Below are 15,485 nucleotides of genomic sequence, written 5' to 3' on the forward strand. Positions count from 1 at the left end.
GGGGGACACGAAACACAGAGGTTACAAGGCCCTCCCAGTGACTTATAACTGAGACAATAGCACCCGTTTACCTTCTGAATCTCAGATTTTACCCAGGAATATAGGGGGGAATTAGTGCCATCGTGGGAGGTTCCTAGAAACCGAATTACCGGTAAGTATAATTCTATTTTCTTTAGTCACCTTCTACGACGGCATACGGAGGAATACCAACTAATTTGGCACTAGGGAGGGACAACGTCCGGAGTACTTTACGGCTGAAGATTAGGTCCCTATTGCACAATACGTCCAGTCTATAATGTTTGGAAAAGGTATGTAGTGAGGACCACATTGCTGCCCTGAAGATCTGCTCTGCAGATGCGCCTGCTTTTTTTGCCTAGAAAACTGATGTGGGCCTTGATACCCGCTGGGGGTGACTTATTCTGAGCAAGATACGCTTCCGTTATAGCTCTTAACTCAATTAGAGATGGTGTTCTTAGCCACCTTTTTCCCTTTTATTCTGTCCTAAGAGGTGGACAAATAGGTTCTGATCAAATCTGCAAGAACGGGTTTGGTCTAAAGGTACCTTCACACGAAGCGACGCTGCAGCGATAGCGACAACGATGTCGATCGCTGCAGCGTCGCTGTTTGGTCGCTGGAGAGCTGTCACACAGACCGCTCTCCAGCGATCAACTATGCCGAGGTCCCCTGGTAACCAGGGTAAACATCGGGTAACTAAGCGCAGGGCCGCGCTTAGTAACCCGATGTTTACCCTGGTTACCAGCGTAAAATCTAAAAAAAACAAACAGCACATACTTACATTCACGTCCCCCTGCGTCCACTTCCTGACTGACTGAGCGCCGTACAGTGAGAGCAGAGCGGTGACGTCACCGCTGTGCTGCTTTCACTTTCACTTTGCGGCGCTGAGTCAGAGGAGGAAGCAGACTGCAGGGGACGCAATGTGAGTATGTGCTGTTTGTTTTTTTTACATTTTACGCTAGTAACCAGGGTAAACATCGGGTAACTAAGCGCGGCCCTGCGCTTAGTAACCCGATGTTTACCCTGGTTACCAGTGTAAAATATCGCTGGTATCGTTGCTTTTGCTTTCAAACACAACGATACACAGCGATCGGACGACCAAATAAAGTTCTGGACTTTATTCAGCGACCAGCGACATCACAGCAGGATCCTGATCGTTGCTGCGTGTCAAACGAAACGATATCGCTAGCGAGGACGCTGCAACGTCACGGATTGCTAGCGATATCGTTATAATGTCGTTTCGTGTGAAGGTACCTTAAGTAATGTAGGACACAGAGTGTGTTGCATGTTCCCTCTTATTTTTCCAGGTTCTTGGCAAAAGGATGGTAGAATGATCTCTTGGGAACGGTGGAACTCAGAGACTACCTTTGGAAGGAATGATAGATCAAGACGAAGGACTATTGAGTCATCTCTATTCAATAGATAAGGCACTCTTATTGATAAGGCTTGTAATTCTCCTACTCTCCTAGACGTAGTTATGGCTACCAAAAAAAAAGTTTTGTATGCGAGGTTTTGAGAACAGGAAGACAAGGGTTCAAAGGGTGGACCTGTGAGTCCCTGGAGTACTAAGTTAAGATCCCATGGGGGAACTACAACCTGTCTCTTAGGATTCATCCTGATTGCTGATGTCATGAATCTTTTGATCCAGTGATGACCTGCTAGATCCTGGTCAAAAACAGAGCTGAGAACAGACGTGGACCTTTAAAAGGTACTAGGTCTAAGACAGATCTCTAAGCCTTTTGTAAAAAATCTAGAATTCGCTATATATTTGGGCTAAGCGGAACTTGAAGATGGCGTTGGTTGGTTACAGGCTTCCTGGATCTCTGCAGGGTAGCAATTACTGGGTTTGATAATCCTTTGGCTTTCAGTACCTGGGCTTCAGTAACCACGCTGCTAGATTCCACCTCTGAGGATATGAGTGGAGAATGAGCCCCTGAGAGAGTAGGTCGTCTTTTACTGATAATAGAATCAGCCCATTCGCCTGTAGTTGAATGATCAAGTTGAACCAACTTCTTTTGGACCATAATGGGACTACCAAGATAGTCTGGGTCCGGTCTTCTCGAATCTTTTGTAGAACTTTTTCCAGAATTGGGATCGGCAGGAACGCATAGGCCAGGTGAAAATTCCAACTCTGGACTAGGGCATCTACTCCCCTGGAATTGTCCCTGGGGTTTAAGGAGAAGGTTTAGACTTTCGCGTTTTGATGAGAAGCGAAAAGATCGATTTCCGGCAGGCCCCACCTGTCTACCAGAACTTTGAAGCTTTGATTGTCCAAGTTCCATTCCCACAGGTGGATGTCTTGGCGACTTAGATAGTCCGCCTGGATGTTGGAAGAGCATTTTAGGTGGACTGCTGTCAGAGACAGTAGGTGTTTTTTGGCCCAACAGAATATTAGAGCAGAAACACTCTTTAGGCCGGAGACACACTGGTGCGAGATACGGCCGAGTCTCGGTGGTTAAAAGCAAGCTGTGGCACCGGCACTCCGGAGCGGAGCGTGCGGCTCCATGTATTGCTATGCAGCTGCACGCTCCGCTCCGGAATGCCGGTGCCACAGCTTGCTTTTAACCAGCGAGACTCGGCCGTATCTCGCACCAGTGTGTCTCCGGCCTTAGGCTGTTGATCCTTGTACTGCCTTGGTGTTTGATATGAGCAACCGTGGTCATGTTGTCCGAATATATTTGGATGTGCTGTCCAGTAATCGGACGACTTACTGCCAGAAGGGCTTCTTCCACAGCCTTCAATTCTCTGAAATTTGACGACTTTCCACTCATTGTCTGGTCCCAGAGACCTTGGAACGGAATATGGTTTATCATGGCTCCCCAGCCTCTCCTGCTGGCATCTGAAGTGATCGTAGTCAGCGGGACCTGAGTCCAGCTTACGCCTTTGTGGAGGTTTTTGGAATTCATCCTCCATGCCAAGGAAGCTTTCACCCGACCTGGTGTGTGAATCCTTTTGTTCAGAGTACCGGGATGACCGTTCCAGTTCTCTAAAGTGTGATCTTGGAGGACTCTGGAGTGGGCTTGTGCCCAGGCCACCGATTTGTATACAGGCTGACATGGAGCCTAAGACCGACATGCCTTCCCGGAGAGTAGGATATCTCATCTCTCTGAACCTTTTGACCTTTGCTATTAATGCTAGCCGGTGGTCGTCCGGAAGAAAGGACATCTGTTTTGCAGAATACAGAAGTATTCCCAGAAATTTTCTAGTCTTGGAGGGTCGCAGCTGAGACTTTTTCAAGTTTGGGATCCATCCCAGGGACCTCTATCTCTAGGGTGACTGACATGTGGGATTTCAGGATTGTCTCGGTGGAAGCTACTATCAGAAGGTTGTCCAGATAGGGCATTATACAGACACCTTGTCTACGGATAAATGACACTACCTCTGCCATTACTTTGGAGAAGACTCTCGGCGCTGAGGAAATGCCAAATGGAAGGACTCTAAACTGATAGTGCTCCACGAGACGACTCCCCTGTACCGCAAACCTGAGATATTGTGTGTCTCGGGTGGATTGGGATATGGAAATAGGCATCTTTTAAGTCAATGGTCGACATAAGGAAGTGAAGCCCAACCAGTGGAGTGGCTGATCATACAGACTCCATCTTGAACTTGCGGTATTTTAGATGTTGGTTCAGTCCCTTCAGATTTATAATACGAGCCTCGCTGATGGTTTGAATACCAGAAACAACCGAGAGCAATGGCCCAGACCCCATTCCGATTCTGGAACCGGTGAGCTCACGTTTGATTTTATAAGGTCCCTGAGACCTACTAGCAGTGTTGTGTTATCTTTTGGAGTTGGAAGGGAAGTGATCTTCAGACCCTGTGGAGGAGAGGAGATGAACACTATCAATAGGCCCTCCTTGATAACAGTGAGGACCCAGTGGAAACTGGTGATGTTTTCCCACTGATGTGCATATCTTGAGAATATCCCCCCACCGGGTCAGAGTCATTGCTTCTCCTGTTGTGACTGCTGCTGCTGTGGGACGAAGATATTTTTACCCCTACCCTTTGCATAGCTCCATCTCCTGGTCTTGCCCTTCCCTCTCACCTGGGAGGTTCGAGACTGTGGGGCGGGTAAAAAACTTTTTTTAAGAGGTTTTTGCTCTGGGAGGGCTTTTTTCTTGTCAGTGACCTTATCTAGGACTGGTCCAAAGACTTAAGGCCCCGTCTCACACAGCGGCGCTGCAGCGATACAGACGATGCTGATCGCTGCAGCGTCGCTGTGTGGTCGCTGGGGAGCTGTCACACAGACAGCTCTCTCCAGCGACCAACGATCAGGGGAACGACTTCGGCATCGTTGAAACTGTCTTCAACGATGCCGAAGTCCCCCTGCAGCACCCGGGTAACCAGGGTAAACATCGGGTTACTAAGCGCAGGGCCGCATTTAGTAACCCGATGTTTACCCTGGTTACCAAAAAAAACAAACAGTACATACTCACCATCTGTTGCCCGTCAGGTCCCTTGCCGTCTGCTTCCTGCTCTGACTGAGCCGCCGTACAGTGAGAGCAGAGCGCAGCGGTGACGTCACTGCTGTGCTCTCACTTTACGGCGGCTCAGTCAGAGCAGGAAGCAGACGCCAAGGGACCTGACGGGCAACAGATGGTGAGTATGTACTGTTTGTTTTTTTTGGTAACCAGGGTAAACATCGGGTTACTAAGCGCGGCCCTGCGCTTTGTAACCCGATGTTTACCCTGGTTACCAGTGAAGACATCGCTGGATCGGTGTCACACACACTGATTCAGCGATGTCAGCGGGACCTCAATGACCAAAAAAAGGTCCAGGCCATTCCGACACGACCAGCGATCTCGCAGCAGGGGCCTGATCGCTGGTACGTGTCACACATAGCGAGATCGCTACTGAGGTCGTTGTTGCGTCACAAAACTAGTGACTCAGCAGCGATCTCGCTATGTGAGACGGGGCCTTTACTCTCCTTTAAAGGGTATGGTACACAACTTGGCTTTGGAAGTAATGTCGCCACTCCACATTTTGAGCCGAGCCATAGATCTCCTGGCAGAGTTGGATTGTACTAGTGACCTGGCGGTAACTAATAGTTTCCATAGAGGTATCCGCTATGAACCCGGCAGCCCGTCCAGCATTTCACTTCTGGAGGTACCCTGAGAAATATCAGTTTCTAGTTTTTCTAGCCAGCGGGAGAGGGCTCTAGCTACACAGGTGGAGGCGGCGTCAGCCTTCAAGGCAGATGGAGATGTCTCCCATGATTTCTTTAGGAGACTATTTTTCTGTCCATAGGATCCTTCAATTGCAAAGAATCTTCAAATGGGAGAGCAGTTCTTTTCGCGACTCTAGCCACCTGAACATCAACTTTGGGAGTATTCCATTTGACCTTCCAGGGGAAATCTATTTAATTTCCGAAGGGGTGCTAAGGCGCTTCTCCGGTAGCTCCCATTCCTGATCAATCATACCAAGAATGTTAGCATATACCGGGAACCCCAACCTTTTCTTCATTTTCAGCCAAAACATTTGATCCTGTATGAACTGAGGCTCAGATTCCTCTTCTAGTCCCATGGTGTTACATACTGCGGACACCAGATCTTCAATATAGTCGGACACCAGATCTTCAATATAGTCAGAGAAGAAGAGATACTTTCTGGCTTCAGCCCTGGGTGATACGGGATCCTCCAATCTACCTGATGACGAAGTATAGGACAGGTCTGACTCAGACCCCTCGACCTATAATTTCCTCTTTTTTTCCCGGAGAAGGTGGTGGCGGAGGTGGAGGAGTAAAAGCTGCCAAAGAAGATTGCACCTCTTGTTTAACCAGCGAGCAAATTTCCTCTAACAGGGATGGTTGCTCCGCTCTGACTGGTCTGTCAGTGTATGACTGGCAGAGCTTATTATCCCATAGCGTTGGGAGAGAGAGAGCGATAGAGAGAGAGAGTCACGACAGGGGATCCCCTAAAAATCAACCACCTCCCGAACCTCTTCCCTGCATACACTCACTGTAGCAGGGTCAGCGCTGGGCTCTGCAGACGCAGGGCATGAAGCGCCATCCATACTGAGGGTTAGTCTTACCTCTGTGGCGACTTCAACAGGATTTTTATAGCCATCAGACGCCAGCACCTGCCTCCAGCGTGGTTACACTCCCCCCTCCCGGATCCATGTGCCGGCGTTTCCATCGTATCAGGCATGACACGCCGGCCACATGACAGCTGGAAGCCGATGCGCTCCAGCTGGAACGCAAGTCCTGGAAGTGACACACGCGCACCCGCTGACGTCACCTCCAGGATGCCGAGTGCCCTGCATTGGGGGGGGGACAGACCGGGGAGCTCCGGGAGGCCCCCGGCCAGGGATCCCTGGCCTGCTTTGCCCTCTTGGGGGGCGCAGAAGGCCAGGAGGGGTCCCGAGGTCACCGCACAGGGGACGATGGAAGCAGCTTCGGAGAAGGCGAGGAGCAACCACCCGCTGTCCAGCTACGCAGGTAATGCCTGCACCCAAGGTACTGCAGTCTCCGGCCACCACAGTATACGGAACCTCTCTCTGCCCCATGGGGAACAGGAAAGACACTGGCAAGTGGGAGATGGGAGGGCCTTTTACCCTCTCTGTGTTTCCTGTCCCCCATCAGGGAAAAGAGGCAACCTCCGTATGCCGTCGTGGAAGGTGACTAGAAAAAAGTGTATTTTTACCACCTAAATGTCACCAACTTCTGAACAGGTCATTGTAGCTGGCAGACTCTAAAGGCGGTTATTTGGTCGTGAATTGCCATGGCAACCATCAGGACTACACAATCATGATCTCAAGGTGCCGATGGGGATAAAGGGGAAGCCCCCACGCTCTTAAGCATTTATATGATGTAGTCACTATTGACAGCAGCATCTAAGGGGTTAAACAGATATGGACGGTGCCAACACTGATAGTCGCTAATGCAGCAAGTTGTCAGCTAGAGAGAACAGGAGAGAGCTGCTGGATTGTCACCTGTGCGGGGATACTAGACTCTTGTATCAGGTCAGTAAGGGGTTAAACCTGTAGATGAAGTATTGTCCATAGTAGCATGAAACTGCTGGTAAGCAAGGTCTCCTCCCACACATTAATAAAAGTCCTACAAACATGTCATTTTTCTTTATTGTTTTAGGAACAATGTTCAGCACAATTCTGGAAATAAGCCAAGACCATTTATAAAAAAGGAAAAAAAAATAAACATTTATATTTTCAAGTGAAATAAAGTTTGCAGGAAGCACAGCAGCAACAGAAAAGGAAAAAAAAAATCAGATTATTTACAATTCTGCACAATCATAAAAACAGATTGGACCCTACAGACATCACAATGGATTTCATCCTCCACAGCAAGTCCCACTTACTTTCCCACCCAAACTGCCACCATTTAATTCCCTATTATAAAATCAATAATGCCCTCATACAGAGCAAGATAACACAGGAGGAGACTTAAGCACCACATGTAATGGTGTCTGCGGCCCTATGTAGTGTCCTAGAGGTAGCAACAACAAAAAAGGTCTAGCCATCTAAGGCTCTCAGTTTAAAATATTAGATTGCAAGGGTTAAAATTCCAGTGTTCTAAAATTTGGTGAAACGATCAGTACTGGGCAAACCATGGTTAATGTGACAAATCATATGAGTGACGCTGTTATATTGGGGTTCAGATTCTAGATTACCAGTGGCCGCTAATTAGGAAATAGAATGGATTTATAGCAAAAGGAATAATAAAAAAAAAAGATTCTTTGTAAATTCACCTAAAATCGATGTAGGGGCTTGCGTTGGTCTCTTCATGCAGCTATGCTACTGGTGGTTTGAAGCAAACAGAAAAGGTCCTTCTCATAGTGATATAGTGTTCCGAAGGCTTTTCTGAAAAGGCTGGAGGTGAAATGGTAAAGCCTTAATGCTACTCCTTCATTACCCCAAGTACCCCTTCCTCCCTCTATCAAAAAATGAAAAGGTGCAACAACTAGGATATGACACAATGTAGCGAAACATCGTCCCACAAGGCTGTCTAAACCTCACTGTCCCCTATGCCATTGCTTTTTGTACAGTCACCCTACCTAATGCTCGCTTTCAGAAGGGCCTGCTCCTCCTCAATGTAAACAATACCCTGGATCTGCTGCAAAATGAAAATGGAGCGTGCAGCCCTTACCTGTCTCTATAGTGGCCCCTACGCCCCTGAAGGTTCACACCATTATCAAAAAGCCATCAACCCCTTAGCAGCTACAGGGTCCTGCCACATTTTGCAGCCCCTGGCGGTGAAGAGGTTAACATCGGGTAGCAGTAAATATATTAGCAGGTGGTTCGAAAATTGTCAAATCATCATATTCAGTACTGCTTCATAAGGCAGCAAGGGTTTAGTCCTCTGATTAATGGCCATAGCAATGACGGTCCTCTGCCTTTACAAGGTTACTAGCCATTCTGGCCACCAAGGGGGGAGCTGGAGGAGGTAGGGCTAGGTGGGTTCACGAGAAACTCTGGATGGGATGACTGACTCTCATACATGCCCAGTAAATAGCACGACCCATACAGATCAATGCCAACAGCAGCAGCAATGCCCACGAGGCATAAATTCCACCATACTGATGTGCCGGTTTCCATGTTCCAGCCTGCAAGACAGAACATTCTCAGGTAAATAGAATATGGCTTCACTTGGTGCTGGACCACCTTATAAGATTGTATTTGGGTGCTCACCACAAGTCCGGCTGCAGCTACTACAAAAAAAAAGCCCAGCAGAAAGCAGCAAATGCATCTTTTTCTTGGGTACCTCTGTCCAATAGAGGAGCTGGAAGTGTAGAAGAAAAAAGTCAGAACCAGAAATCCTTGCATAAGTATCCCACCCTTAAGTGATCACTTCTCCCATGCTTACACTTTTCGGCAGTGTGGGCAGCGGGCCAAGGTCCGGTCTGAAAAATCTGTCCACTAAGAGGGAGAGAGGGAACCAAAGTGTGAATTTTAACATTTAAGTTATTTTAGTCTTTTCTGCAGGTTTTCTACAGATTCCCTCTGAGTATTAATCTATTGTGCCAGAGGAAGAATAAGGCTACTTTCACACTAGCGTCGTGCACTGCAAGTCGCTATGCGTCGTTTTGTTGAAAAAACGCATCCTGCAAAAATGCTTGCAGGATGCATTTTTTTCTGCATTGACTTGCATTAGCGACGCAGTGCGACGCATTACCACACGTTGCAACAGTCGTGTGACGGTTGTGTCGTGTTGCGTCGGACCGTCGCCACCAAAAAACGTTGCTTGTAACGTTTTTTGGTGCGTCGTTCCCGTCTTTTCCGACCGCGCATGTGCAGCCGGAACTCCGCCCCCGCACCTCACAATGGGGCAGCGGATGAGTTGAAAAACAGCATCCGCTGCCCCCGTTGTGCGGCGCATTCACTGCTAGCGTCGGTACGTCGCAACGACGCAATTCGTCGTGCGTCGTCCGACGCTAGTGTGAAAGTAGCCTAACGGCTAAAGGACTATATGCCAGAACTATAGAAGAAAATAAACACAACATGGAACGCACATCAAAAAAATCTTACAAAGATCCAGTGCCACTAGGCAAAAATGACAAAACTGAACATGAGGTTCTTAAGTGTAACATTCTGATCAGACTGTAGGAAGCCCACTAGCGCGTCATTGCGAACCTCTCAGGGGGTCCCTAATCTATTGTAGCCTAAAGGGTGTGGGGACGTGCGCAAGCCAGCAGTCTGGGCAACCTGGTGCCTCACAGCACCGATGCTGCAAGGCCGAGTCCCCATGACTCCAGGCCACACCGCCCCACAGGCTCAACACCACAGCAACAATGGCCGCCACACTGCACCAACACAGGTGAATAGGTGTAAAAAGGACTCCCCTTCCACAAGCTCTAAGACTGAGCTGAGAACAAACATAGGCGGAACTCCTCTTGCACTTTCCTAATTTGGGGTTCCCCCTATTTCTGCCCTCAGAACAGAGGCTGAGAGCTTGAGGAAGGTGAGGATTTTTTTGCTCCTTTCACTTTGCATTGGTGTTGTGTGGCAGTCATTGTCGCTGGGATGGTGCTTTTCGCATGGCGCAGCACCCTTTGGTCTAGAGACCCACAGAGGTTCACCATGACATGGCAGTGGGCTCCATACAGTCTTATGTTAAATTAAGAACCTCATGTTCAATTTTGTAATTTTTGCATAGCCCAGGACAGGGCAAACTGTGGGCTGCGGCCACATCCGTCCCGCTGGCTGATACATTCTGGCCTGCGGAACAAGACAGTTGAATGGCTGAAACCGTGACCCAATGGTGGAAAATGGGCCGCCGGCTCCATCTTCCATTAATCACCATGCGAGACAGCTGACGTCATTTCATCGTGCTGCTGCCAAGACTCAGCGCACAGGAAACAGGAATAGAGTGCTGGAGGAACAGGTGGGAGACAAGTGTTTTTTTTTTTGTTTTTTCAAGTGTATGGGATATTTGTATGTATATGGGGGAAGCCACGCGTGCTGGCTCACACGGTATATGGGAGAACATCCGCATACTTAATTCTGTTCAATATTAAGTGATATTAATTACTAATATTGAGGATAATTTTTTTAGTCTATTGGTTTGGCCTCTACAACGGTCACAGTCCCTCATGTGGCCCCTCTGGAAAATAAATTGCCTAGCGGCATCAGAGAAATGCATGATTTTTGGATGTGCGGTCCATGTCTTTTTTTTTCCTCTTCAGTTCTGGCTAATGTAAATTATACTCCGCTAGCAGACCTGCAGAGCAATGATTTTGATATCAGAAAGCTAGATGATAAAGAGTAAAGATAGTCTTGTGCTTGGTGCAAGCGGTGTAGCCTCTTCCCTGCTTACAGCACCTTGCCCCTGGTTCATTCTCGCCTGCCCATTTTTTAGCAGTTAAGCAAGATATTGCAGTGTTGTTCTTTCTAGTAATAGGAGAACGTTTCATTACCTTTCATCACTGCTGTGAAATGCACAAGTCATCCTACAAGTTGCTGTAAACGGTGGAGAGGACATCAACTCAAATCTGCTGTATAACCCCTTTAACTATTTGGAGTTTAGATGTTTCAAAACTTCAGCAAGCAGCCCAGTAAGTGACACATTACTGGAATCAGGTTCTCTGCCCCTACATTATGCTGCTATCAGACATACCAAAAAGCTAGTGACAGATTCTCTTAAAATGATATAACGACTGCAGTTGGGGGAAAAAAGTGATTTCTAATATATGCAGACTTGCCAAAATTTATGAATTTTCTTACTAGTCACAATATGAAGATTTCATGCAAGCCACTGTGTAGCCCTAAACTTATCTTTGGTGTGCCAGCTACATTTCCATGTGACTCCTTCATGTTGCTTTTATAAGGGTGAATAATTACAGAAAATGCCCAACCCAGCACAAGTCAGCAGTATGTGTAGCTCGATGTGTGAAATGGACAAGCCCTGCCTACAGTGGATATAATGCTAAATATACAAGAAATACCAGAAAGTTGTTCTTGCAGTGTCCACAGATGACCCTGACTCCGACAGGCTGTGGTTCTGGGCTCAGGGGTCCGGGATGTACGGGGCCCAGGTTAATGATTCTTTTACTGGTAAAGAGACAGACCTGTTACTTCTTGATCAACAGCTTAATATCAGCTCCTACGATACAGCACGTGATCACTCTGCTCGGAGAGCACTTACCAATATGGTCTTGGACAGGCTATCCTCTGGGACGTGACTTTACAGATCAGTAAGCAGTTACAAGGACAGCGGACATACTTCTTCCCCTGGGGAGCATTCTTTATTGGCTGCAGATATAAATGGCATGTCACTGATGTATTGCTACTGAATAATAAGATCATCCAATGAACTTCCGACAGCATCAATCTCCACTGTTCAGTGTCGGCACAATCGTCGTTTCCATGTCTTACCGTGGCTTCATTGCAGACTCCACACTTCACCACATGTTGGTGCATCTTTCCTTCCACATTGATGAGTGACTGGCAAACTCTGCATGTTATCATGGGGGCTGAGCCACTTTCTGGACTTGTTAGTGGAGAATAGGGCGGGGGGTCTTCACCAGGTAACACAGAGCCAGCGGCAGGGAACACCTGAAAGCCTGGACAATGAAGGGTTACAAAAAGGTCAAAAGCAATATTTAACAGCAAGGAGCAATCATAGGCTCCTGATAAGAGACCAGAAGTGGCCTACAGAATCTAATTACTGGCGAGAACGTCTCAGTGCTGCTGGGCTGGTGAACATGGCCCTTGTAAACATGCCAATAAATAAGTCAGCCATCCTTCAGCCACTGTCTTGGGACACATGTACTAAATATGAAAAATAAGGAAACCTACCGACAGAGGGGTCTGGCATCTACTTACTCTACTCTCCCAGTGGAAAGCACATTTCAAAAGTGCTTGTGTATCAAGGAAAAAGGGGGCCAGAAAGAAGAATTTGCTATATGTTTCCTCAACAGTACTAAGGCTGCGTTCACACCTTGTGGTTGAAGTGCGGTTTTATGCCACAATCCAGGTAAAACAGTAACTTTTTATAGGAGATTGTAGTAACAACAAAAAAAAATAGCCTCAAAGCAACCCATCTGGTGTATGGCCAACTAAAGGGGTTCTCCAAAAGTGTCGTAAAACGGCCCCCCCACACATAATTCAAATGATAGCCTGCAGCCTGAATTAACACAGTCCCCGTGGAAGACTAGCATCATAAGCACACATTCCTTCATGAGCCAAGGAGCAGGGCTGCAACATCAGACGAAATAAATCTTGGCGGACTGAGCATGCAGGACTGAGGCTGGAAGAAATCCTCCCTTCTCAGTCAGCAAGAAGATTGGTTTCTTCTGATGTCGCAGCCCTTCTCGGCTCACGGAGTTGTGTGTGCTTACAACGCAGCTCTTCTGTCAGTCTGTCTTCTGTCAGTGAGACACGGCTCGGGCTGCATTTCTTCACCCCGTAACCGTCCTGTCGCATTACTAAGATGGCCTGCTGTTAGAGCACTTTGTTACATTCTTGGAGAGCCCCTTTAAGGCTGCCAGTAGATTATCATAAATGTGACACCAACTCTGTGAATCAACTTCAGAGGGAGAGTGTAGCCAGGACAGGGTGCAGGACACTGGGCAACACCGATGTAACAGGGCTGCCGCCATCTTGGCCAAGCATGTATGAAGCATTAGATGGCTGTGATCCTGTGCTGTCGGCCAACATCAATTCCATGAGTATGGAGAGCTTTACAGTTAAAGGGGTTTTCCAGTTCTGGAGAACTTCTGTGCACTGGCGGCAAAGTCGTTAAAAATAAATAAAACTGCCTGTGCTTCACTCCCCAACCCTGGGACCTGTACGGTCTCCACTCCCAGCATGTAAACAGCCAGGGAGCACAACACTGGACCTGTGGAGGGTGAGCAAAGCGCCGTGCCTTCTTAAAACAAACTGCAATGGTACAACCATTTGTTTTCTGGGGCCGAAAACCCCTTTAAAAGGTTGTTCCCCTCCCCAAAGAGGGGGTGACTTGCTGCTGGATCCTTGCAGAGCCCTGTGGCTGGGGCAGAGGTACCACCTCTCCTCCATGTACAGTGGGGCTCTGCTGGGCGCCAGCCCTGTGACCCCTCAGTGGGGTAATGCTCCTGGGCACAGGGCTATATGGAGGCGACCCCGCACTGTGGGCCCGGACAGGTGCATGTGATGATGCGTCCCCCGGGCACCATGACCTCACAAGTCCCATGACTGCTGTAAAGTGCGCTCCCGGTCACATGACAGGTAACGCCACACGTGTCTGCACCCCCTCCAGAAAGGCGGCCTGGACCTGCCTCCATGCCAGGGACCGTATAGCCACCCGGCCACACAGCAGAGCAGCACCACATGTCCCAGCAGGACGCACGGCCGGGCTGGGTGCGACCTTCTCCCCACTCTCTCCGCCAGCCAATCAGGAACGCTCACCCGAGTACTCCGTGACCTGATTGGAAAGCGGGCGGGACCAAAAGGCTCACTAATAAACAAATCACTGGGGGCGGGGCTTACCTTGCGGCTTGTTGCTGGGGGCGGGCCCGGGACCACCGTATGGAGGAGCTGAAGGAAGTGTAGTCCCCGGTGAAGGGGCCCCTGGACCTATCGAGGCTCCCATGCCGCCTCCGTCCCCGAGATCGGAGAGGAGAGGGGAGCGCTCTCCATCCGCCATGGCCCTCGCTCCCACCTAGTACCGGCACACACAGGTCTTGCTGCTGCTTCTCCTGTCTGCTGACGCACCTCACAATGCGGCTGCGCGGGACGCCTGTGCTGAAGTCGGGGAGGGGAAATTCCAGGAAGCATGCGCAGTACAAAGTCACGTGCAGGCTAATTGCAAACAAAGGTCTTGACTTCACGTGACCGCCACCTGATGTAATAATTAACTCTGTCTCCCCCGCCCCCACCCTGGCTGCTCACATGATGACACACAACTTTATTGACTGTGCTGTTTAGGACAGCGGCTGTGACTAAAGACCCAGGGATATATCTGAGTCACGTTTTTTAGGGGAGACTTCTGCCTCTAAGAACAGTAGCTGACAAGACAAGCGCCCCTCTAATGACTGGCATTCCTTCTGGGGGGGAGTCACCGTGGAGGATCTGCCCCAGTTACCACAGCGGTGTCCGTCTAGAGTCCATTTCATGGCACGGACGGAGTTTAGGACTCGTGACTGGCGATACCTCAAAGTGCCAACGGTGGTGTAAGAAAACCCCACAAAGCTAGGGCGCCGATTAATTCCACCCTCATACACGTCTGCAGTCACGCCGTGCCGCTGCAGACTTGTCCCCCCGTGGGCTGTGCGGATTCTCTGGGGCCGGCGGTAGGCACACGACCTCAAGTATGTGATTTGTGTCCATGCGATGCGTCTAGTCGGAGTGTGGCCGGGAGTATGCATGGCGCATGTTTGTGGTCACATGACCACCTCCTGGCACCGGAGAATCCTCGCAGTTCACACAATGGACGAATTCACAAATTTGCAGTCGCATAGAGTGACAACCTGTACCCCAAGGCCGGACAGCCCCTTATAATAATAATCTTTATTTATATAGCGCCAACATATTCCGCAGCGCTTTACAGTTTAACAGCTTCAAACACAACAGTCATAAGTAACAACGTTAACAATACAATAATAAAGCACAATAAGACGACCCTGTCATGAGAGCTTACAATCTACAATGAGGTGGGGGAGATACAAAGCACAGGTGTGTGTTTACAATGATGGTCCAGCCATCTTCAGGGGGTGGGGGATAGATGGAGATAGTGAATGGACTACACACACACAAAATATCTGATTAGGGAACATGATAGGCCGATCTGAACAAAAAGGGAATCTGTCCCCCCCTGGACAATTTTTATATATTACTATGGGCATACAGGTAATAGAATGGTTAAACCAGTCTAACCTGTATGCCTGATAGCTGCGGTGTAGATGTTGAGGAATGCACTCTTAATCTGTTATGTTGATGATTTCTTCCAGACTTCGGGGCGAGCAGTGCCTGGAAGAAATCTCTGCCTCCTCTACATTACAATAGCATCCCCTCCCATGTATGTCAGACTGCCCTGTGAC

The 15,485-nt window shown here is 48.7% G+C and overlaps 1 protein-coding gene across 1 annotated transcript; it reads right to left on the reverse strand.

Moving 5' to 3' along the window:
• Window positions 1-7,074: 7,074 nt before the first annotated feature.
• PIP4P1 (phosphatidylinositol-4,5-bisphosphate 4-phosphatase 1) lies at window positions 7,075-14,266 on the reverse strand. The gene is made up of 7 exons (XM_077298002.1): window positions 13,936-14,266; window positions 11,842-12,029; window positions 11,612-11,718; window positions 11,412-11,517; window positions 8,834-8,886; window positions 8,659-8,749; window positions 7,075-8,573 (listed from the first exon to the last, which is right to left on the reverse strand). The coding sequence occupies exons 1-7, from the start codon at window positions 14,090-14,092 to the stop codon at window positions 8,430-8,432; spliced, it is 846 nt and encodes a 281-aa protein (XP_077154117.1). The 5' UTR covers window positions 14,093-14,266; the 3' UTR covers window positions 7,075-8,429.
• Window positions 14,267-15,485: the final 1,219 nt, after the last annotated feature.

The sequence above is a fragment of the Ranitomeya variabilis genome, chromosome 1 (assembly GCF_051348905.1).
Source record: "Ranitomeya variabilis isolate aRanVar5 chromosome 1, aRanVar5.hap1, whole genome shotgun sequence".
Lineage (NCBI taxonomy): Eukaryota > Metazoa > Chordata > Amphibia > Anura > Dendrobatidae > Ranitomeya > Ranitomeya variabilis.